At 42.4% G+C, this 23,615-nt stretch overlaps 1 protein-coding gene across 1 annotated transcript in view; it reads right to left on the minus strand.

Annotated features, from left to right (window-relative positions):
* The window catches only part of fgf11a (fibroblast growth factor 11a), a 34,453-nt gene extending 18,594 nt beyond the window's left edge, over window positions 1-15,859 (minus strand). Inside the window, exon 1 of the mRNA XM_041238370.1 lies at window positions 14,977-15,859. Within this exon, the coding sequence (XP_041094304.1) occupies window positions 14,977-15,169 (193 nt within the window). The 5' untranslated portion in view covers window positions 15,170-15,859. The remainder of the gene's footprint in view (window positions 1-14,976) is intronic.
* Window positions 15,860-23,615: the final 7,756 nt, after the last annotated feature.

Below are 23,615 nucleotides of genomic sequence, written 5' to 3' on the forward strand. Positions count from 1 at the left end.
CTACAGGAAAAGCATTGCAAAACTGTAAATTTATCATGATAAACATTAAGGGTACTATCAATGAAGAATGGCTGGGGAATATTTCTTCTTCATTTTAGCCATCCGCAAAAAACAATCAAATGTTATCAGGCAGCCGACTAGATGCACAGATATCCAAGCGAAGGAAAATCAGTCCCACTTTCCTGACGTTGGCTTTGAATATCTCAACTTAGTAATCTCAGGTGCTTAAAAAAAAGACCACTGTCAAATACTCCAAAAGATGAGTCATTTATTTTGTGAGCCCATGAAAATTAAACGTTGAAAAGCATAGCGTTGCTGCTCACTGACAGCTTGACCAGTGTGCAGTAGTACAGTCCGTTTACAGAGACTGGGCTGGAAATGGCACACAGAGCAAAGAGCCTCTCTCCTGCTGACTGGAGAAATCAGGCCAAGTAATTCTCAGCCTGTTTGAGACTGCAGGTCTTCCCCCGGTAATGTATTACAGCGAAAACCTGGACCATGCTATTAGTTATCTGATTGCATTCAATAGCAAAGCCCCTTATACAGCAGCAGATTCTAAAAAAGTAGTTTTTGAGGATGTACTATATAATTTTTTTTTTTTGGGGGGGGGTGATTGATAGTACCTTTATAAAAGTTTATCTTGGTAAAGTTGCACAGTAATTTTGTAGTTTGCCCATGCTTTTCCCATGGTTATGCTATGCATTTACCATGTCTCTGCTGTTCAGGACTGCACGTGCTTTACCATGCTTTTACTTCAGGGAGATGTGGCGTTTGTTTAAAAGTGTCTCCCCTGGTAAAAGCACGGCCGCATAGTGTGAGGAGGGAGTCACACAGACTCCAGAGTGAGAGGTGCTTCGTTGAGAAGGCAAAATAAGCCAGAACTGCTTCCCCTCACAGCGGCCCCTGCTGGCCAGGCGCCCGGCGAGCTCAAACGCCTGCACTGTGTTTGTCCTCCAGGGGGCGGTAGTTCACATCTGTTGTGGAGCTCCTGGGTGTAAAGAGGTGGTTGGCTTGATCAGAGGCCACCAACTGACCTTTCATTTCTTCTGAACTGATGAAGGCACTATAGCCCAAACGCTGCTCTGCTTGACTCAGTTTAGTTTCAATAACACTGATGAAGACACTAGAGCCCAAACACTGGTCTGCTTGACTCAGTTTAGTTTCAGTAACACTGATGAAGGCACTAGAGCCCAAACGCTGGTCTGCTTGACTCAGTTTAGTTTCAGTAACACTGATGAAGGCACTAGAGCCCAAACACTGGTCTGCTTGACTCAGTCTCTTCTAGGTTCACTGACATGGATGAAGCCTCTGAAACTTGGTGCACATGTCACCTGTTCCTATCGGATGAATAGTTTTGAATTTTGAGTGAACTTGTCAAGCCTGTATTTTATTAAATAAAGGACGCTGTTAGAGCAGTGAAATACTAGTCTTATTTAGTGCCAGCAGTCCAACAGCAAGGTCAATCTTTACAGCTCTGTTAAGAAAGCATAAATGATGAGCCCAGTCACTTTCCTTTTCAAACAGGAGCTAATGATTTGGAGCAGAAGAGAGAGAGTTTGGAGAGAGAGAGAGAGAGAGAGAGAGAGAGAGAGAGAGGGCTCAGAGATTGATGCCAGCTCCTGCTGTTGAAACACAAAGCCTGGGAAAGCGATGCCTCTCCAGGGAACCATTGAAGGAGAAATATTTGAATCTGGAGTCTTACAGATGTTAATCATGCTAATGTTTCATCGGACAATGCCAGAAGGTTTTTGGAAAGGGGCCAGGGAGGGAGGGAGTCAGGGCAGGAGTGTTTTTCTAGGTAAAGAGGCAAGGATTGAAGTTCTAGCTCCACACCCTTAAACATTAGCAAACAAAACAATTCACTAACACCCACCCCTGCCACAAGTGTAAATTCAACAGCGCAGAATAGAACCCAATAACAATTAGTAATTTGATAAGTGATTTTACAGATCCATGCAAATAGGTAACACACAGACCAATGGATGACCAACACTTCTATATATCAGAATCTGACACTATCAATAATGTATGCTAAATAAGGTTAACACCAAGTTCCATGACAACTGGATAAGCTGTTCTTCAGATATATGGACAAAGGGGTAACGCTATATATTAGGAGCTGCTTCTTAATGTTTTATAAATGTACAACAGATGCTGAAAATCCATGTAATAGAGTGTTAATAAAGCATTATAGTTGGTTTATAACCATGAAATAACATGACTATGTTTAAATATAGGTGGCTAAAAACTGCCCCTTTATAAAACTGTAATTCTGTTTATTAGTTCCAAATACCCATATTCATAGAATACACAGAGCCGCTGGCTGAGAAGGCCGGTTTAAACATAAACCAGACAAGCACGGCCGAGGAAGACAGCCAGCTTAGAGAAAGAAAATAATAAATAAAATAAACTGTTACTTACTCGAGGGATTATGTGTGACTAGAAGGGGGACCTTGGCCACCCCAGTGTATAGTACAGCATAGGACAGAGACCTGAGCTGACTGGCTTAGCGGCAGTGCGTGGCACTGCATAAACAACACCTTTTATTTTGTAGTTTTATTACTGTGTTTTATTTCCCCTTTTCATTTCGCCTTTCGTTTTCATCATTATTTCATCACCCTGACTATATACCTGTGTTGGTAGCTCTGTGGTCCTGATTACCGTTGTCGGTATTCAGGCCACGGATAACAGCGCCCTCTGCAGGACAAAATAAATCAATGCGCCGGAGTGGCGTTTCAACTACAGTTCTGTCTCCTGTGTGTCAGTGAATTGCCCACCACCCTTCCACAAAGCTATATAACAACAATGTTAAAGTAAATTGGCATTTTATTTTAAAACATGGTTAAAGATTTCTCTAGTGTTGCACTTCCTTCGTCACCTGTAAAGTGAAATTAACCCTTTTAATTGCTTCAATCCTGTCCAACCAGCTGATTCCCTTGACTGCCTTGCTTTCAGCCAGTAAACACTGCGGAAAAGATCTAGGGAGTAACAGATTTCCTGGAAGACAAGCACACTGAGAACTTTGTTTTACCTAAGCACCGGCAGTCATGGTTAAAAAGAACAAATACACTGCTGTAACATCTTTCAAAACTACATGCTTCATAATGAATGCAAGAGCACAACAGCTAAGATGCACAGAATTACTTTGAATCACTTTAAGATAGTCTGACTTGACTTCTCCCACTGCCTCCCTTGTAGCATGAAATCTGCTGATGTTGCAGATTGGCGCCCAGCGAGGGGCTGGAGCGAGCGCAGAGGTACACTGTGGAAATGCTAATTGCGTCTTATAGATTATCTCTAAGCTGTGTTGGATATGCGTGTCTTGTATCCAAATGAACTCGTTCAGAACGATGATGACTGGCACTGACTTGAACCCTGAATCAGTCATTAACTACCCTTCTCCTCTCCGCAGGAAGGTTACTGCAATAATGTATTGCAGTGCCGTGGTGATGTGATCGATGAACACAGCACTGTAGAACAGGAAAGCATTCACACCTTTCAACACAGAGAGTTACAACAAAAAATTAAAAACGATGCATAGCAAGGTGAAAGGGGACACTAGTTAATAACATCTGTTTCAAAATGTACTGCAAAGTCTTACAGTATAATAGTAAATAACTACACAGGTCTCAAATGAGACACACATGTGTTCTCATATTAAAACCTGATATTTAGGATTACTTCAGCTTAAATGAAGCTCTTAGTTTCCATGCCTTATTCTTGGGTCCTGTTAGGGACTGAAAGCATTGACAGTCACTATGGGAAGCAGCTGATTGGTTATTGACAAAAAATAAGCCGTTGAAGGGGAGGGGACATTTGCACCCTCCAGGCGACCAAGGAAGTGCAACACTGTCTGAAAGCAAGGCAACAGATTGATGTGATTGGTTTATTTTCAAAACTGGACATATCAGAGGAATATAATAAATGCCAATTATGGAATTATTTTGTAAGCTACAATTACTTTAATTAGACTTGCAAAATGAACTTGTGAATGGATAGTAGAAGTCAAATCGACCAGCTACCCAGCACAGTATGGGTTTGCTAAATTCAATTCCTCTGTTCTACAATTCATGACACCATCTTTGAGAGGTTTAGCGTATTGATGAGTCAGGATGTTTTCCAAACACTGAGACGTTAGATAAAGCAAAGTGCACTCTGATTGCATCTCAGGAGAATCCGGTTTTCTTTTTTTTTTTAAATTTACTCAGGGTTTTCTTTTACATTTTCTTTTACATTTCAGTGGCTGCAAGCGTAAATTTGAAACTGCAACTGTCAGAATATAAATAGGCTGCCGAAGTCTTACTGGGATACAGTGGAGGTAATTTTGCGCATGTGTGTCATCTTTAAATTTTTCCATATACAGTCGTGTGCAAATGTATTACATAAGAACATAAGAAAGTTTACAAACGTGAGGAGGCCATTCAACCTATCTTGCTCGTTTGGTTGTCAGTAGCTTATTGATCCCAGAATCTCATCAAGCAGCTTCTTGAAGGATCCCAGGGTGTCAGCTTCAATAACATTACTGGAGAGTCGATTCCTCAAGATTTGTCATGCATATCCTTCATATGCCTACTTGCGTGTTTCCATGTTTTTTTTTTTAATAAGCGTTACCATATCTCTCTCTCTTCTTTACAATGCTTTACTATTCTTTCACTGTGCTTTTGTACACTTTGCTGTGCTTTTACTGAGGGGAAACGTTTGTAAGGGTTAAGCTTAGCTGCAGCCCCCCATCTCTACACTTGTATCTGCTACTTTGAAGATGATAATGCATTCACAAGCACTAAGGGGTTATCGTGCTGTACAGCACCATCGTTCAGTTCTTCCAGGACGTTCTAAGAGGCAGGAATGCTCAGGTGCGCTTTAGCAAAATATGTAAATCGCTTGGGTAATTCCAGGAAAACCTGTCCCATTCGTGGGGTCTGATTTCTAATTCTTGTTTTTTTTTGTTTTTTTTTTTAAACTTATTTTGATCTCATCAAGATTCACAGCAATGTCTACTAAAGACCACAACAAGATGCCTCTAGTCTAGTTAGTTCCACACAAGGGCTTCTTGCATCGTCCATGTGAGGCTAAAGGTTTAAAGTAATTTGATTATTAGTCTTTGACACAGTCTGTGTGACTGTCACTGTAATGAAAACATGAGCCTCATTGCATGTCATTACAACATCACTGAATTCCACCAGTCCGTCACAATGCAATAGCCAGCAGGGAATCTCACACAGGGGTAGAGAAGGGGAGAGTCATAATCAAATTAGTCTCGCTCTGTTACCTCTAGTCTAACATTGGTGATGCAAAACGCCCTTGTGTATAATGAGCTGGAGGCCTCATGCATTGATATTGATAGCTATTGCTATGAACCTTGATGAGATCAAACAAAAAATACGTTTCAGTGATGTGATGAAAAAACATGAACATAAACCAAATATTTGAAGTTATATGCAGGTGAGGAAATGAATAACTTGTTTATAGTCCCCTCAAAAAAAAAAAAAAAGAAGTAGAGTAGAGTATAGTAGAGTCAGTGAGAACCACACGCTGTGCTCTTGGGGGGGGGCTGTAACATCTTCTGATCACTGACTTATACAAAGGTTAAGACTCCTCCCATGTGTATGATGCATATGAACCACCCCCCCCTGCATTTACATTATTCTAGATACCAAGAATAGTGTTTGCTGTCAGCAAGAATACAGTAAACACTTACTGTCTTCGGTTTTGAATGACAAGTTGTGGGAATCAAACGCCTGGATGCAGACTGATTAATCACAGCAATTTACACAGATACACAAACCTGCACTCAAATCCTCTTCTTTGGGGTCTATGACTTAATTAGAGCAACAGAGAACAGAAAAAATAAAAAAAGTTAAAAAAACAAGTGAAATGACATGGAATCTACATGCCTTTTAAGGGACTTTGTGAGACAAGCAGAGTTTGTTGACGGCCCCTAACATCCCATCCTGTAATCTATTCATTTTGCCCTCTATAGACTGTAATTTCAATCTCACGCATCAAGACTCTTTAATTAATCTCCTTTGTTTTTTCTCGCTTCTGAAGCCTGGAGAAAAGGAACTAATTCAAAAGTAAGCATATCAAAAGAACCGAAACAGATTTAGCCTCTCGTACAGTATTCTTCAATTAGCACGTGCTGACATCAGAGAGAAGATTAATACGATTTGAGAAACAGTCTCCTGTTACAAAAAGGGAGCTAGTGGGTTGTTTACAAAATAAACACAGCATTATAGAAACGTTTGTAGAATATTTTATTTATATAACAAGAACCATTTATTGTACAAAGTTCAATGCTGGCCTTGGAGAGAGTCCAGTGAAGAGCAACCAGACTAATCCCAGGACTTAAAGACTGAGCTATGAAGAGAGGCTGGAAATATTGAATCTATTTAGCCTGGAACAAAGAATTGGAGTGACATGATCGAAGTGTAAAATCCTAAAAGGACCTGCCATAGTTAACTTGAAACAATATTTTAATTGTAGTACAGAAATGAGGCTCTGAGGACACAGTCTGATATTAACTGGAGATAGATTCAGGACAGAGGGAAGGAGACTCTTCTTCACACAAAGAGTGGTGAGGGGATGGAATGGGTTGCCTAGTCATGTTGCTGAAGGAGACTCTTCTTCACACAGAGAGTGGTGATGGGGTGGAATGGGTTCCCTAGTCATGTTGCTGAAGGAGACTCTTCTTCACACAGAGAGTGGTGAGGGGGTGGAATGGGTTCCCTAGTCATGTTGTTGAAGGAGACTCTTCTTCACACAGAGAGTTGTGAGGGGGTGGAATGGGTTACCTAGTCATGTTGTTGAAGGAGACCCTTCTTCACACAGAGAGTGGTGAGGGGGTGGAATGGGTTACCTAGTCATGTTGCTGAAGGAGACTCTTCTTCACACAGAGAGTGGTGAGGGGATGGAATGGGTTCCCTAGTCATGTTGTTGAAGGAGACTCTTCTTCACACAGAGAGTGGTGAGGGGATGGAATGGGTTACCTAGTCATGTTGTTGATGGAGACTCTTCTTCACACAGAGACACACTGGGACTCAATCACAAAGCGAGGGAAAGGAAGCTTTTCTTGTTGCAAAATGAACACATTCGTTAGTAGACTTGTTTGGCGGTCATTTAATATCTGCTAGCACAAAAATTATTAAAGGCAATTATTCAGAAGTTCTGAGTATCTGCACAGCCCTAATTTAAACCTACATTTAATAGCTGAATTAGCGTTGAATGGAACTAACAGCAGTTCCAATTCTAATATGAACAGAATATAATAGAAAGTTTCAGGCAGGAAACTAAACAGACCTTGCGTTTGTACGAACACAAGAACATAAGAAGAAACGAGACGGGGCTCATCTTTGCTCATCCTATCCCCTCTCTCTATGTGAAGAAGGGTCTCCTTCCCTCTGTCCCTTCCCTATCTCCACTTGAATTTGAACTAGCTGGAAAAGTATACTTTAGTAGAAAAATAAATCCCTATCAAATTCCAAATTACAGATAGCAGAGTGAATCGCTTTTCTGTGCAGTAGAATTACTTATTTCAGATCTCATGCATGCATTGGTTTCCTTTCACATCTATTTTTTGAATCATAAATTCTGTTGTAACACACGTCATTTTTGCCACCAAATACATTTCATGCTTTTTTTTGTTTGAATATCCCAATATTTTCCCATTGCTAAATAAAATGTAAATAGCTTTGAGAATCAAGCCCTTTATATATTGTATAGCGTAATACTGGAATACTGTAGCACTGTGATGATGTGTATATATTCAGAACTATCCCCTTCAAGAAAGTTTTTGTCAGCAGATATTAAATTAACCCCCCAAAAAAAGCCCATTATTTAATGTGCTCATTTCACAACAATTCACCTTTACAATGAATCACCAATCAATGGTAATTAAGTTAAGCTTTGAGTGATTTCTTGACATTTTTATTGCTGTTCTGCTGTGAGCTGAAATCAAAACGGTTTTGTATCAAACTGACGAGAGAAAGGCAGGACTAATTCTCTACTCTGACTGACTTCAGCATCTTTTCAGGTCAAACGCACTCAACAATGCTGAACCTTTCAGGAGCATGATAGAGACTTTCTCACTGCGATGATCTCAGTCCAACTGAGAAGAACTAGAGGTAGCACTTTAACTGAGGTTTCTCTAATGACTGCTTGTTTACATAGAGGTTCCTTTTTAAATACATTGTGCTTAAACGTAATTGCAAAGTTATTATGCATAGTTACAATGTACTTAATGTGTACATTTGATTTCAAAATATAACCCTCATTTTAACCCGAACCCTATTCTTAACCCTAACCCTAACCCTAAATCTAACCCTAATCCTAACCCTAACACTAACTCTAAATCTAATTCTAATCCTAATCTCTAAATCTAACCTAATACTGTACAGCATGAATGACACAAGGGTAAGAGAGTTTTAAACCCTTTCCATTCTACCTGTAGCTCAAAATGTAAATGCTGAAGAAGTGAGCTAGTTAAAAGAAGTCAGCTGAGTTGAAGTCAAGTGAGTGTGGCGTGGAGTAAGGCAGAGTTGAGTCCTCCTGATTCAGAAGGTATGGCTGCCTCTCTGTTTGCGATATTACTTCTGGGCTCTGTTAGCTAAACTCTGTGATTTCCAAACAGACGTCCACCTGAGCTGAGCCGAGCTGACACAAAGTCAATGTGTCAAGTGAAGAAAGCAGAGAGGGAGGGAGGGTTTGTGAGAGCCCAGCACCAGAGGGGGGGGGGGGGCAATTAAAAGTGACAGATCACAAGACTCCCCATTCAGAAATGATTTCCTTTTACAGTGAAAGCTTCTGCTGATGAGAGCACTGTGTGAACAAGCCGTGCCTCTCTCAGACAATGCAAGGGCTACTCTCTTCTGACGTCTGCTGTAACAACAGAGCACAGCCCTGCCTTGAAAAACACAAACCCTTCCACTTCGATCCAGTCATCTTTTTAATTGCAACTCTTCTGTGAGAGGCGGGTAGTTACACTGGCAGTAGCCAACCAAATCATTTGCTGTGTAGCTCTTAAATGTGCAGCTTTGAAAAAAATGCACGTTATAGCAATTGTGTGTTGCATTGGAGCACATCTGGTCATGCTTTATTTTAAGGGCTGTTTTTTTGTAGTTTATTAACTGTTAAACATTGTTAATTTTTAGCTAAGGGTTAAGATTAGGCTTAGTGTTATGGTTAGAGTTAGGTTAGGGTTAGGATTAGGGTTAGGGCAAGTCACACTATTATTTCACATATATCTGGATAATGTTATGCAATTGTCATGAAGCTTGGTATTACTAATGCAGCAGAATCTATCACATCCTATCCTGTAAGATACGATCTCCTCTATTAACGAAGGACCTCTGGTCTGTGTCATTTACACACGCTGCCACCCAGCTGAACGCTACTGATAGAAACTGATTAATGCCTGTTTCATTAGGGGATATAAAACTGTTAATTCAGCTCTTATCAGGACAGGATTCATTCAGATGGCGTTTGGGAATTCAGCTTCCCTTTTATTCCACGCTGTCACTTCGTGTAAAACAAGCTGCCCAGTCCATCCATGTTCAATAAAATAAAACAAGAAAGCCAGCCATAAAATTACTGTCCCGTTAAAAACTAGATTTATCTGACGAACTCCAAAGCTTGGAAACTATGTTGTGTTTCTGAAAGACGGATCTTCCCTCTAATCACATACCTTATGTAATCAGACCTTTCCTATAAATATCTCTTTCGCCTGCACCTTGCTGCCGTTTCTTGGTTTGGTCCTCCTCCTCCTCCCCTGCCTGCACCTCGCAGCGTGCCAGGGTGCCTCTTGCATGCCCGCTGGGTACAGCTGTCATCTATCAATACCCACTGCATCACAGTCTTTCAGGTGAGACGTTGTTGTAAGCGACGCTGCAGCTGATGCAAAGCTCACACACCCTAGCCTTGTATCTTGTAAAGCGCTTTGTGATGGTGGTCCACTATGAAAGGCGCTATATAATAATTATTATCACCTAGAACTCTAGGATTGAGACAAAATGAATATATATATATATATATATATATATATATATATATATATATATATATATATATATATATATATATAATTTTGATATTTTATTTAACATCATGTAATCAAAAATCAAACTACAAACCATAATAGCAGTACAGCATTTCATGTTACAGTTGAAATGATAGCAGCTGGAAAACTGCAAATGCTGCGTGTGATTCAATATGTTAATGCAACATTACTCGACAGCTTTCATTCGTCTTCATGAAGCAAAATGAGTTCATTCTACAGGGTGTATCTGATTCTGTGGGGGTGCAGGGGGTGTCTCTGTGTGGGTGCACCCCTCTGTCTGGATGTCACATACTTGTTACATTTAACAAAACTCAGCACTCCACATCGGCTAAAGCAACAGAAGCATGAGACCACGTCCTGTATAGGAAGCAGTAATGCAATTCAATGCTTGATCCCATACAATCCCAATGACTCAGATGAGAGTGGACTGGCAGCATGCCATCTCCATTCAGATCAGTTTGAGGCGCTCTGGTCTGCCTATCCAATAATTTTACACTGCATTAGGCACAGAGGGAGTGCTTTCTGCATTAAACATATTTTTTGCAATTTAGCAGAAAAAAAAGGTCAAATACAATCAATAAGTCTCAGATTTGCCTATCTGAAAATTGCACACATTACGGTGAAGGTGAATTTGATTTTTGAATGGCAATTTATTTGAAGCCTTCAGGGAAGAATGTTTCTCGATCGCTCCTTGCAGATGCTTCAGGGCTACACTTCGAGGGGTTCGCGTGAAGGAACTAGCGTTGAAAACACGTCAATCCCGGTACAGTGCTGTGGTTGGTGCTCCAATGAGAGCCAGTTAAAAAAAAAAGCATCATTGTAAAAAAAAAAATAATAATTTAAAAGAATTGTTTGTCCTACAAGGACTCTCCCAGAAGCGACTCGCGTGTGTCTCCTGCGTTCCTTCAACGGGAAGAACAGCCTGGAAAAAGAGTTTGAGAGCCCTTCACCAGCGCTATTACTTGCAAATGCTATGAAAGAAATTACAATTAAAATTAAAAATCAACTAAAGCACCATTAAAATAAAAAAAAAAAACTAACTCTAAAGCAAAGCAAACCAAGAATCTAAAACCCATTTTCTTCGCTCTTATTAGTACAAGCAACACTCTCACTAGTCTTCCTTCAAAAGAGTGTTTCAAGACTGCAACATCCACTTCTTAACTCTTACCAGCACTAGAAACTGTATCAACGCTCTGCTCTGTTTCTGTTCCTCTTATGTGCAGCAGCAACATTATCACTGACCCCTCTGTAAAAGGGTTCTAACCAAAACCTTGAAATCTACATTCTTACCTTTTATAGCAGTAGCAATATTATCGCTGATCACCCTTAAAAGAACTGCTAATTAAGGATTTCAAATCTAATTACTGGTCTTAAGACTGGTTGGCACTCTGAAAAAAGGGGATCGGTGATAATTGTTGCCAGTGATAATGCTGCAAATTCTCTTATTATTAAGGTCAGCCCACTCTTGGAGTTACACAGCTGATATGGGAGATGAAAGAATGTTTCTTCAGATGCTGAAATGTTCATCAACACAGGTGTTGAGCATTCAATGCATTTTACTGGAGAAAAGAGCTGAAGGGGAGAGCTGGAGAGGAGAACGGAAACAGAGAGGGGTGGAGAGCTGGAGAGGAAAGGGAAGGAAGACTGAAGGGGGAGAGCTGGTCAGAAGAGTAGAAGCGGTTGAAGGCCGGAGAGCTGGTGAGGAAGGACAGACAGACAGACAGACAGACAGACACCAACTGTAACCACTTCATTGTAGAAGGTAAAGGCCAATTAAAGCATTCACAGCTACTAAAAATAAAATAACAGCTGGCAAGACAGCAAACGTTTTTTTTATAGGGTTACATGCCTGTACAAGTACTGCCCTGTCTATACATACATTGAGCACAAAGCATCTCAAAACTGCCATAACAGGAGCACTGTGATCAAGCGAAGGCTGGCAGAAAGAGACGCGTGCAATAGGAACAATGCTTGTACTGTCTGAATAGTTCAACTGGGCTCGACAAATATACTATAGCACATGTGTTGCTTGATAACTTATTAGCTAACAATCACATCCCATGAAAGAGACTGAGAACCATGTCATAAAATCCTGGCTAGCTCATAATGCTGATTCTCTCAACATGGTTTATTTTTATATTGAAAATGAAAATACCACCCCTCAAGTATATATGCTGTTATTTGTGTGGCTGGTAGGCCAAATATATAGCCATCATTTTGTAGGTCTCCCATTTTCTTATAGAAACACACACATTTTTGGTTCTACTCTGCGAGACGCACTCTCAGGAAACTCTCTTCCATTTGCACTTCCTGGGTCATTTCACCTCAGTGTGTCAATCAATAAGGGAAGCAGCGGATTGGTTAATGACAGCAAAGAAGGCGTCAAAGAGGGAGGGACCCTCCAGCTGGCCGTGGAAGTGGATCTCTAACTCAACGCATGGCTGTTTAAGCTAGTGTAATAGATCATGTTTTAACTTTCAAAACAGCACACTGATGTGGTGAAAGGACGTGCATAGCCACTAAGATTGACCAAGTTATTTTGTTCACTCCAATCACAATGTGAGGGTCAGGGAGATTTACTGCAGTCCTTCGTGTCTCCAAAGTTTCCAGGAATAGCGGATCTATCCGAGAGGACCTGCCTATTCCAGTGAATGAGGAATGCACTGTCTATTATAAACAGACCCAGGCAGGCTTATACTGCTGCCAGCATTGGACCTTGAACTGGCTAATCAAGAGAACAGAAAACAGGACAGATGGGGGCGTGAGATCAAGCTGCCCAAGCAAATTGTTTTTTGATAGTGAATCTGCAGACCTGGCACTGCTTCTTAAACCAGCCACGTGGCGGCACTTGTATAAAATCCTTTTTTCTGTGATGAAAAGTAGGTGAGCGGAGAATACCTTTCCTTCTACCCAGCTGTCTGAAGTAATAGATGAGAGAACAGTACCTTCAAACAAGTTTGGGTAGCTGCATCACATTCGCGTTGAAATCTTATTTACAGCAAATGTAAATATTCCTGGCATAAACAAGCTGTGTCCTGAAAAGAACTTTTTCTGTGTGTGCTGTGGCGTGTGAGGGAAGTGGTAGAAGCTTGCCCAAAGGCTTGTACGTGACAGAACACATCAGCAGCTGTGATACTCAAACACCAGCTTTCAACTCCTCAAACGTCACTTCACCAAGAGGCAATGAAACCATACAAACCAAATTAATAAAAGGTGACCATCGTAAAAGTGTAATAAAGCATAGGCGAGCACTGCTTTCAACAAGAAACCCAGACATCACTTTTGAGGTGACATGCCTCAGATATCCTTAAAACGACACAAAGAAACTGAGAACTTTCTCTTGGCTTAAGTAGTGGCTGATATGGTGTTTTCAATTGAAAATGCATTTGAGACCTATGTAACGTTAAACAGATGCACGAGACCGTTTCTTCAGACTTCAGCTATGTTAATGTGAGAATGGATTCCTCAAGGCACGTTATGAAAAGACAGAGGTCCTGATTGCCATGCAATCGTTCCTGCCATTGACTGTCAAACGCAAACACATTTTAAGAGACTAAATGGCACTACAAGATAACACGTTTATAACAAAACTCTGCAAAAAAAAAATCCTCACTTATCTCGGATTTAATTTAGGTTTGATAGCAAATGTAATGAATCCATTCGTCTCACCTGTCGTGCACTTCTATTCACAAGGTGAACATCGCAGAGCTGGGTACACAGTGCAGATTCTCGCTTGAAAAACATCTTCTTTTACTTGCAGGTAGTCTATTCCCCTTTCACGGTCATGTCAATCATTAGGGGAAGCAGTTACAGAACGCATGAAGTTATAAAAATGTGTTTTATATCCTGTTGTGTGCTGTTCTGTGCCAGGGACAATGCTAGTAGGATCTCTCATTAGGATTATCGAATGATTGATCTCTCATTAGGGTTATCGAATGATTGATCTCTCATTAGATCACTCCCTCGTATGCCATCAGGTGGAACCAGTGACCAAATAGTTCATAATCATCACTAGTGGAGCACCATCACAGATCACTTTACAAGACAAGAGACTAGGGTGTGGGAGCTATGCATCAGCTGCAGAGTCGCTCACAACATCATCTCACCCCAAAGACGCAGCACAAGGGGGTGAAGTGACTTGCTCAGGGTCACACACAGGGAGTCAGTGGCTGAGCCGGGATTTGAACCTCCTGGTTACAAGCCTGTTTCTTTAACCACTGGACCACACAATACAGTCCTTGAATTACAGCGCGAACCTTGGCACTTTTCAAAGTGTTCAAATAGTTTGTCGTTGATACCTGTTCTTCCGGTAGAACATTTGATTTTTCAGCACCTTTGTAACGCAGCACACATTTTCTGTTCCCATCGATGCAGGATTAGACAGGTTATATATAACGCAGACTAGGTCAGCCAGAGTGTATTACAGCTACAGCGCCATCTAATGGAGCAAGCTTCCTTTATTTTTCTTGCTGTTGGGGTGCTGGCCACTCAAAGATAGCTGATCTCACCTGTGTTACATATATATCTACGGCAGTCAACGAGGACTGAAAAGCACCCGAACAGAGACTTTTCAAAAATAATATGGAACAACATATTTGAGAAAACCAACAGGAATGCCAACATCATAAAACAGTGCAGAGCAACGAAATCAGAGAGACAATTTGCCATTATAGAGAACAGTATAAACTAGCTGTGCCACGCGCTGTGAACCCTAAAGACATTAATAATGCCAAGTGATTATATTAATATATACCATAAGAGATAGGGTCAACTCAAACTAGTATATTATATAAGAGGGTCAAATGGGCATATTAACTAAAGGAAGGTCAGCTGTACATATGAACTCATATAGGAGACAGGATCAAGTGTGCATATAAATTGAGATGACACCTGGTCAGCTGTTGATCTGACCATATTTTACTTACCTGGTCGCTTCTCCAGCCTCCCTCTTCTTCCACCACACAGCCTCACTTTGGAGATGAGAATGAGAATCTGCTTCTGGCACAGAGACTTGTTGGTTCGAGGGCATGCTTTCCTCTTCGCAGCGATGGGTCTGTTTGCCGGAGCGTCCTTGATCTCGCGCTTCTGCCGAATGAGGGAGCTCGCTAAAGCCGCCATGTTTGGGACCAGTTGCTTCTAAGGCTCCTAACCCATCAAAAAAAAAAAAAAAAAACGAAATTCCCAAACGGCGCCGAAAATACAGCAGGCGTTGACGTTTTGAAAGAATTTAAAAATATCTTTTTAACTATGTAGAGATAGCCACAATCCTTCAATCCCTCAGTGGTTCATACCTTAGATGCAAAAAGGTTTGAGGATGGCACACACCCCAGCAATACTGACATCTCTACCAGCAGATAAGTTCACACAATTAGAGGAAGCAATATCAAAAAGGTATTACTTTCAAACTGGTTCTAATCAAGTTGACCGAAAAAATAGCAGTCAGTATTCTAATATTAAACCAATAAGAGAATTCCCCTGCTCTGTATAATCAAATTAGAGATAAAATAGCGTTCTTGCAGAGGTGACCCCCAAATATTGTCTTAGTTCCATCGTGAAATATCGAGGAAAAGAAGAGATTGGGAAAAGAGGGCTTCCGTCACCTTGCTGTCCTTCAAGCGCTGTGATGTATTTCGCACTGTGCAGCTTCCTCTGCTATCCCAGTGTGTGTCTCTCCTTGTCTGAAGCGTGCACTGTACCTACAGTGGGTTTCAATCCAGCTGGCTTCTGGGGGAGCTGTCACTTGGCATTGGTATTCTCTTAGTAAACAGCAGCAGAGCGACTGTGTGCCTGTCACAGAACTGACAAACAGAGAGGGCTTTACCAGTAGCATGCTTCTCTCTCTCTCTCTCTCTCTCTCTCTCTCTCTCTCTCTCTCTCTCTCTCCCCTCTCTCTCCCCCTTCTCTCTCTCTCTCTCTCTCTCTCTCTCTCTCTCTCTCTCTCTCTCTCTCTCTCTCTCTCTCTCCTCTCTCACCCCGTCTCTCTCTCTCTCTCTCTCTCTCTCTCTCTCTCTCTCTCTCTCTCTCTCTTTCTCTCACCCTCTCTCTCTCTCTCTCTCCCTCTCTTAACGGATATCTCCCCTCTCCTCTCTCTCTCTCTCTCTCTCTCTCTCTCTCTCTCTCTCTCTCCCTCCCTCTCCCCTCTCTCCCCTGTCTCTTCCTCTCTCTCTCACCCTCTCCCCTCTCTCTCACCCTCCTCTCTCTCTCTTTGTGGTTAAAAAAACCCAATAAAACACCCTCTTTACATTTGAGTACACTCTTTCATGATATTTACTATGACCCTGATCCTTGGTTAATAAAATATGCTTAATATGTAATATGTAATTTCCTGTATGAAGTACGCAGACATTAATGTAGATTCTTAGTTTATTTGTGGCACATTCCTTGCTGACACTACAACTTTGAAAGGTTGCATGAGGGAATTAACATCACCCTGGAGAATAAACTCATTTTCCTTCATAAAGTCGCACGAAACCTGCTGAATAATGTTACCTTAACATACTGAATTGCACACTGCTTTGCCATCTTCCATATACTCAACGAAAAACCAACGACAATTTAAAAAAAAAAAACTACTCTGCTTTTATTGCTTCCGGGAGACTTTTGCAATATTATTTTGCAGTTTCTTCGATTACATCATGTTAAATAAAAGTGTCTCTATTGTGTCATTGTAGTTTTTTGTATTATTTTTAAATGATGTCTCAATCCTAAAACTATAGGTGATGTCAAACTTTTGAACAGAGCTGTAGTTGTCTGGCATCGACACATTTTACAAAGACTGCATCAGCCAGCTCCCCCTGGTGTACAGAAGTGTATTGCATATAAAACAACGCAGGAGGTGACTGGGTGACCCTTGATCTAGTTTGTATTGTAAATGCCTCTCCGGCAACTAGAACTGAACCCAGAGTTTAGCATGACTTTAGCACCTCCATTATACACGGGTCTCAAATGTGCAGTTTTGAAAGAAGCACACGTTACAGCAAACTTGATATCTGGTACTGCTCTAGCTTAAAGGACGTTTCGTTTTTCTCTCCCCTTTTCACAGGAAGTATGTTACACTTGCACTTCTTCCTGGGTCATTTTGCCACAGCCGCGTCTTCTGGCTCATGCTGAAAGCCTGTCAGTCAAAAAGGGGAAGGAGCTGATTGGTTAATGACAGGAAAGGAGCCAGTGAAGGGGTGGGGAATCTTTCCAGGTGACCAAGCCGCAGCAAAACGATCTGAAAGCATTTCATAAACACGGTGTATCACGTTTTAAAACATTAATAGACAGGTGGGATGTGTGGAATTATATTCCGAAATGCAATCACTTTAATATTGATTACATTGCCATCAATAAAGTTATTATGAGTTTGCATTAGAGGCAGGTGTCGCTGCTGAACATGGCTGGGTTCTAGGCTGTGTGGAGCCTGCCTCTTTAAAACATGTTTCAGTAACGAAAGAAGCCAGTGAAATCATTCAGCAAGTGTACTGGGAGAGGGGGCTGTCAGACTCAATCATAGAAATAACATTTCACGGAGACAGTACAGACTGCAGTGTCATTGGGAGTGATATAGATAGCAGGGTGTATAGGCAACAGGCTAACAATGCATCCTGTCCAGTCTGTCTTCTCTGGCTCCATATTGGAAAGAGAAACGCAAAATTCTGTCAATAAGAGGTTAAAAAAAAAAGGTTTTGCAGCCATTGCTGTGAAAATAACGCACCTGGGACACACACACACACACACACTGACATACACCTGCACAAATACACACACACACACTGACACACATGCACAAATACACACCTGCACAAATACACACACACACACATTGACACACACAGGCACAAATACACACCTGCACAAATACACACACAAATACACACACACGCTCAAAAGAGACCAGTTCAAATGATCCACCGCGCTGCAGGGTCTTACTCAATGAGATCCATTTCAATGTATTATTTGCTTCTGTCCAGCAGCTGACCAGTGTCTCTCTCCTGTCTCCGCCCCTCTCAATCATGGGGTGAAGTCAGCTGATCAGAAACAGCTCATGAACTGAAAGGGGATATATCAATTTATATCTGACCATATACTGTTCTAGTTCTGTTTTAAACATATAAATGACTTGCCAGTAGCTCACTGGAATCCAAACGGTTTATATAAATAGGAGCTGGCTGTCTCATCTAAATACAGATTAGCGCAGCGATGGAACTGTGTGACACTAATCTATCCTGCAATGGTGATTGGCTCTCCCCCTCAGAGTGATGGGCAGAGGGAGGGAGGGATAGCTGCTAACACAGCACTGTCAGTCAAGGTCACTCCTCAGTGATTGAGTGATAAGCTCTGTGTGTCTGTGACCCTCCATTCTCCCAAAGATTACTGTCACTTCAATGTTGTATAACACACCAGTCTCTCCCTCCCTCGCTCTCTCATTCTCTAACACATACATTACTGTCACTTCAATGCTGTATAACTCCACCTCTCTCTCCTTTCACTTACCCCTTCAATCTCTCTCCCCATCTCTCCACTCCTCTCTTTCTCTCAATCTCCATAACACAGTTTACAATCACTTATATAAATCTCTTCTAGCCCTTTACAAGCGTGCGATATAAACACAGATTGACATTCTAATATCAAAACAAGCCACTGGCATGCTAATCTTCGAATAGTTTCCCCAACATTGCAGAGAACCTTACATTATTGGGTCTATCTTCAGTGACTGCTATGTCATCCAATACAAATCCATGACTGGTAACTAAGAGACAAGAGTATTTCTGATAGTCGATAATTATCTTTCTGCTCTGGGTTCGAATTCATTCGGAACAACTTTTTGAACACTTAGAAAAGTGCACTCTTTCTTTCCCCCCACGAAAGATTTCTCCTCGTCCCCCTTTCACCAAGAAATCACTTCCTTTCTCTGCCAGCTGGACAGAAAATGTGTCTCTGATTTCTCTGTGTGTTGCACAGAGGATGACGATGCGTTCTCTGATTCAATCACTGATCCCTGTTATTTTAACCCCTTACAAGCCCCGATGAACAGCAGTCAGTGAGCGCAGAAAGCTATTAGAGAGACTCAGATCTTCAGGCCAAGTCCTGCTTTCTCAGCAAGTGAAGCCCAATAAATGGTTTTTCTAACGCAGGAGCAGAGAGGGGCTTTTCCAAAGAGCTGTGCCTAATTCCTGAACCCTCAACACTGCTGACAGCTACAGCCCTCTGGAGCTGCAACCCATAGCTATCTAGCCAACACAAACTTTTGCTGTGCCTTCGATCCACTGACTGCCCTAGATTCACATCAAGGTTGTTGAGTCCGGACGAGCCAGGGGCGGGAGGCTTTGCCAAGAAGACGTGTTTTGTCTGAGCGCTGCTGTCTGGAAGGGTGCCAGTGATCAGTGGCTCTGTGCTGCCCTGCTAAATGATGGGACCCATCTCTATGATTGAATGACAAGACTGCAGTGTTCTCACTCGCCAAAGCAATCCCAGCGATAGCTTCCCGCTGTCAGCATGCCTAGTTTTATGTCTTTATTCTTCTAGGGAATGAATGGATATAGTCCACAATGCTTGGGGGGAGGGGGTGCAAACACTCCAATGGGCATCTCTGTATCCCGAATCATCCTCAACCCGTCAGGGACTGTTTCTCCTCGCTGCGCTAGAGCGTCCCCTACTGGCCAGGTGCCCGGTGAGCTCAGACACCTGCAGGGCTGGCCTTTGACCTCCAGGGGGCAGTAGCTCAAATCCTCCGGTATCTGGCTTTCAAAACGACACAGACTTCATTTAGATTCTGTACGGAGACGTTTCCAGACAGGTTCGTAGATAAATTGCTAGCTGAGTACATCACCTTCATCCAAAAACATTTTGCATATACAAAAATAGCCAAGGTAGAAAAAAAGAGTGAAATATTATAGGAGGGCTAATTCACTCGCCTCTCGTTCTCATATTTAACCCCTGGGGGCCTGGGTTCCTGTCTGGGAGGGCTAGGTGGCACAGACAGACAGACAAACAGTGGATTGAGGTCTCTCTATTGAAATCTATTACCATCTATTAACAAGACTGAAGGTAGAACACTTGAATGTTTGTCAATTAAAGCCTACATTTCTTTTTTTTTTTTTTCTCCTACAGAACTGCCCTTCCTAAATATTCAATGGCAATGCGGACTGAAGCCCCTCAACGGCTCCTGTCCTGTATTCTAAGGAGCAAGGGCAGCTGCAATGGGATGGTAAAATGGGAACACAGTGGCGAGATCACATTTTGACATTGGAACGGTGTTGATTGTATGAATCAGTCCACAGTGCTGGTAATGCAGTGCATTCCAGTACAGGACCAGACAGACGGACAGACATTGTGCTGGCGTATCAGGACCACTGTCTGCCTGTACGGTTAGGTCTGCTCTCAATCGATTGTGAAGTAAACACTGGGGTCTGAAAGTCAATGGGACTTTTCCATGGAAACTGACTCAGCCCATAGATATCACACTTTAGGCTCTGTCTCATTTCATTTGACTGCTTTTCCTTCTTTTAGTGAATCAGACAAGGGGAGGGGTGTGTGACATCACAACCCCACTCCCCTCTTTCTGATGAAACTGACTTCCATTAAACTAAGAGCAATAATAAAGCGAAGGTTGGCCTCAAATTAATCACGAAGTGACGCTGAACTCAACCCACTAATCCAATCAGAGAGGAAGGGGGTCCGAGATGTTATTTTATTACTGTATCATCTCAAAAAGCTCTGGAGATGTCTGTGATATTCTTCGAGCACTGGATGCGGAAGCAGCTTTCTCCTTTGTTTGGGTCCGTGTTATCTCTGTGGTCCAGGGGGCGACTGTATTGCTAAGCTAAGCCCTTTTTGTTCGGCTTCATTTGGCTCCTGTCGGTCTCACTCGGCCATTGAAAGGTTTTCTCTGCTTTTTCCAGAGGAGAAAACGACTAGAGACCAGCGCTTGACGTCTTTTTGATGAAACCCCCAAACGTGACATAATGGTCGTTTAGCTTTAAATACGTAGGCGAGCGAGATCAACCTGTATTGAGGGTATTCTTTCAGGTACAGGAGTGAAGGATGTCGCCTTGAATCTCTTGAACAGCCACATCAGCGTCTCTAGGTTCACTGTAATTTCTATGCTACTGCTAACAGAGAGTATGCCAAGTCGTCTCTATCACCCTTGTAACTTCAGCCTGTGTTCTGTCCACAGTGCCATGCATCTAAATGGTTCTCTTATTTCCCCCAATGTTTACGATCTTGATAAGACAGGTGTTAGCCAGACCAATGGCTTTTTTATTGTGAATCTGCATAACCCGTACTTCAAACATGCAACTAACCCTTCGCTTGTGCAGTAATTATACAAAAAGGAAAGTTTGAAGCATTCCACCGCTCCTCCTATCTTTCCACTGATGTGAAAAGAGCTTCCTAGCTCTCAGCTCCCTTGCCCGCTCTCTCTGGTTCTCTTGTTCTACTGAAGGAGCGACTGACCTGTGTTTAGGGTTAGTGCACAGTAACTGAAAACTGAAACATTTCAATCAGAACGCAAGAAAAGCTCTGAACGAGGCGAAGCCATTCAGCCCATTGGAGCTGATCGATTTCAATCAGGTTGGGTCTTAAAGGATCACAGTGCTTCTGCTTCAACAACTTGACCAGGTAAAACGTTTCATCCTCTCAGCGAATGTAGAATGGCTTCTTCCCTGTATCCCAAGTCCACTTAATATCCAACTGCATCCTCTAGTCCTGGTTTCTGTGCTGGGTTTAATATATTGGTCAGGGTTCACTTTGTTTCCTTTCACTCTGTCAGCCCCTTTCTCTTTTTTCTGTCCTCCATCATCTCATCTTTTCCCCTCTCTATAGCACCCTCTCTTTCCTCTTCCTACTGTCTCTGTCCCCTCTTCTCCCTTCCCTCACCTCCCTCTCATCTCTCCTTTCTCCTCCCATTGTCTCTCTCCTCTCCTCCTCCCCCCTTGTCTCTCTTCTCTCCTTCTTCTCCTCCCCTACCCCCTCGTCTGTCCTCTCATCCCCATCTCTCCTCACTCTCTCCTCCCCTCCCCCTCATCTCTCCTCTCTCCTCTCACCCCCTCGTCTCCACTCTCTCCTCCCCCTGGTCTCTCCTCGCTCTCTCCTCTCACCCCCTCGTCTCCACTCTCTCCTCCCCCTGGTCTCTCCTCGCTCTCTCCTCTCACCCCCTCGTCTCCACTCTCTCCTCCCCCTGGTCTCTCCTCGCTCTCTCCTCTCACCCCCTCGTCTCCACTCTCTCCTCCCCCTGGTCTCTCCTCGCTCTCTCCTATCCCTTGTCTCTCTCCTCCCCTCCCCTCCCTGTTCTCTCCTCTCTCCTCTCACCACCTTGTCTCTCTTATCTCTCTCTCCTCCCCCTGTTCTCTCCTCCTCTCTCTCTCACTGTCCTGCAGTCCTCTTGCTGGCATGTTCACAGTAATCTCCATTAGTAGACAGCAGTATTAATAGTTCCTGGGCCTGTCTGCTGGGACACACACTGGAACCTCTTGTTTATTCTAAACAGTGACAGTTGAATAATCTACACTTTGTGTTACAGAAAGTAGAACAGTCCCCTCTGGAATCATTAAAAAATTTCCAACTTTTATCAATGAATTTCAAGTTACAGTAAGCTTCCCCCTGAGTCTTCAGAGACAGCAGCTCCAAATTGCATTTCTACATCTTAGTTCCTCTTCCATTTCCTCTGCTGATATCGGGAGCCGTTGTTCAGATAGTTTTATATATTACACTTGTCTCACACAGACATCTAGAACTGAAGAGCCTGTCCTGACCTCACAGCTTGTTTCACAGCACTACATTTCCCATAGCTCACAATGGTTTTTAATATGATGCACCTGCTTTACCAGGATTTCACTGCGCTGTATTACACTTTGCTGTGCTTTTACTGTGGGGAACTTCTATCACGGATAACAGAGCACTAAGCAAAGGCTTGCAATGTCATTTGAAGCTACTAAAACTATTTGCAAACACAGCCTACACTAACTACATCATTATATTTAACACACAGACTGAGATAGCAGGACATGCTAAACATTGAAAGCGTGCCAGCTCAGCAGGTCATTATATTGCAGTTTAAAACTGGATTGCTGGACAGCTCAGATACAAGCGCAGAAGTTTAAAACTCAGGGAGCGAGCCACATCAGATTCCTGCTTTTATCAAATCCATATCGACTGAATTTAGACCCTAATGAGTTTACTTGAAGAACCGTGCCTGCGTATCACCTGACTGCAAACCCGGCCTTTCATTGGCCCACAGCATTCCTTTCAGAATTGCATTCCATAGCACAGAGGAGGGATCAAAAACGCATTGGAACAAGCGGTATCTAATTAAATTGGGGGGCTGTTATTTTGGGGGTCCCTATCTGCATATTCAATTCTTTCCCTTCACTGTTTTACAACACCACGCTCGACTGACATTAATTTAGGAGAACGTTCATCTCCTTACGAACTCTCAAGGTTAAAAAGCCAGGGACTCCCATTGAAATCCATCACAGTCGACCGTTTCCTCACATGGTCACCGGTTTTGAACCGCAGGTCAAGTCGCATGATCAGACAGTCACTGTTCCAGTTGAGCACAGTCCTGTCCAGTGAAGAGCAA

This window comes from Polyodon spathula, chromosome 48 (assembly GCF_017654505.1).
Source record: "Polyodon spathula isolate WHYD16114869_AA chromosome 48, ASM1765450v1, whole genome shotgun sequence".
Classification (NCBI taxonomy): Eukaryota; Metazoa; Chordata; class Actinopteri; order Acipenseriformes; family Polyodontidae; genus Polyodon; species Polyodon spathula.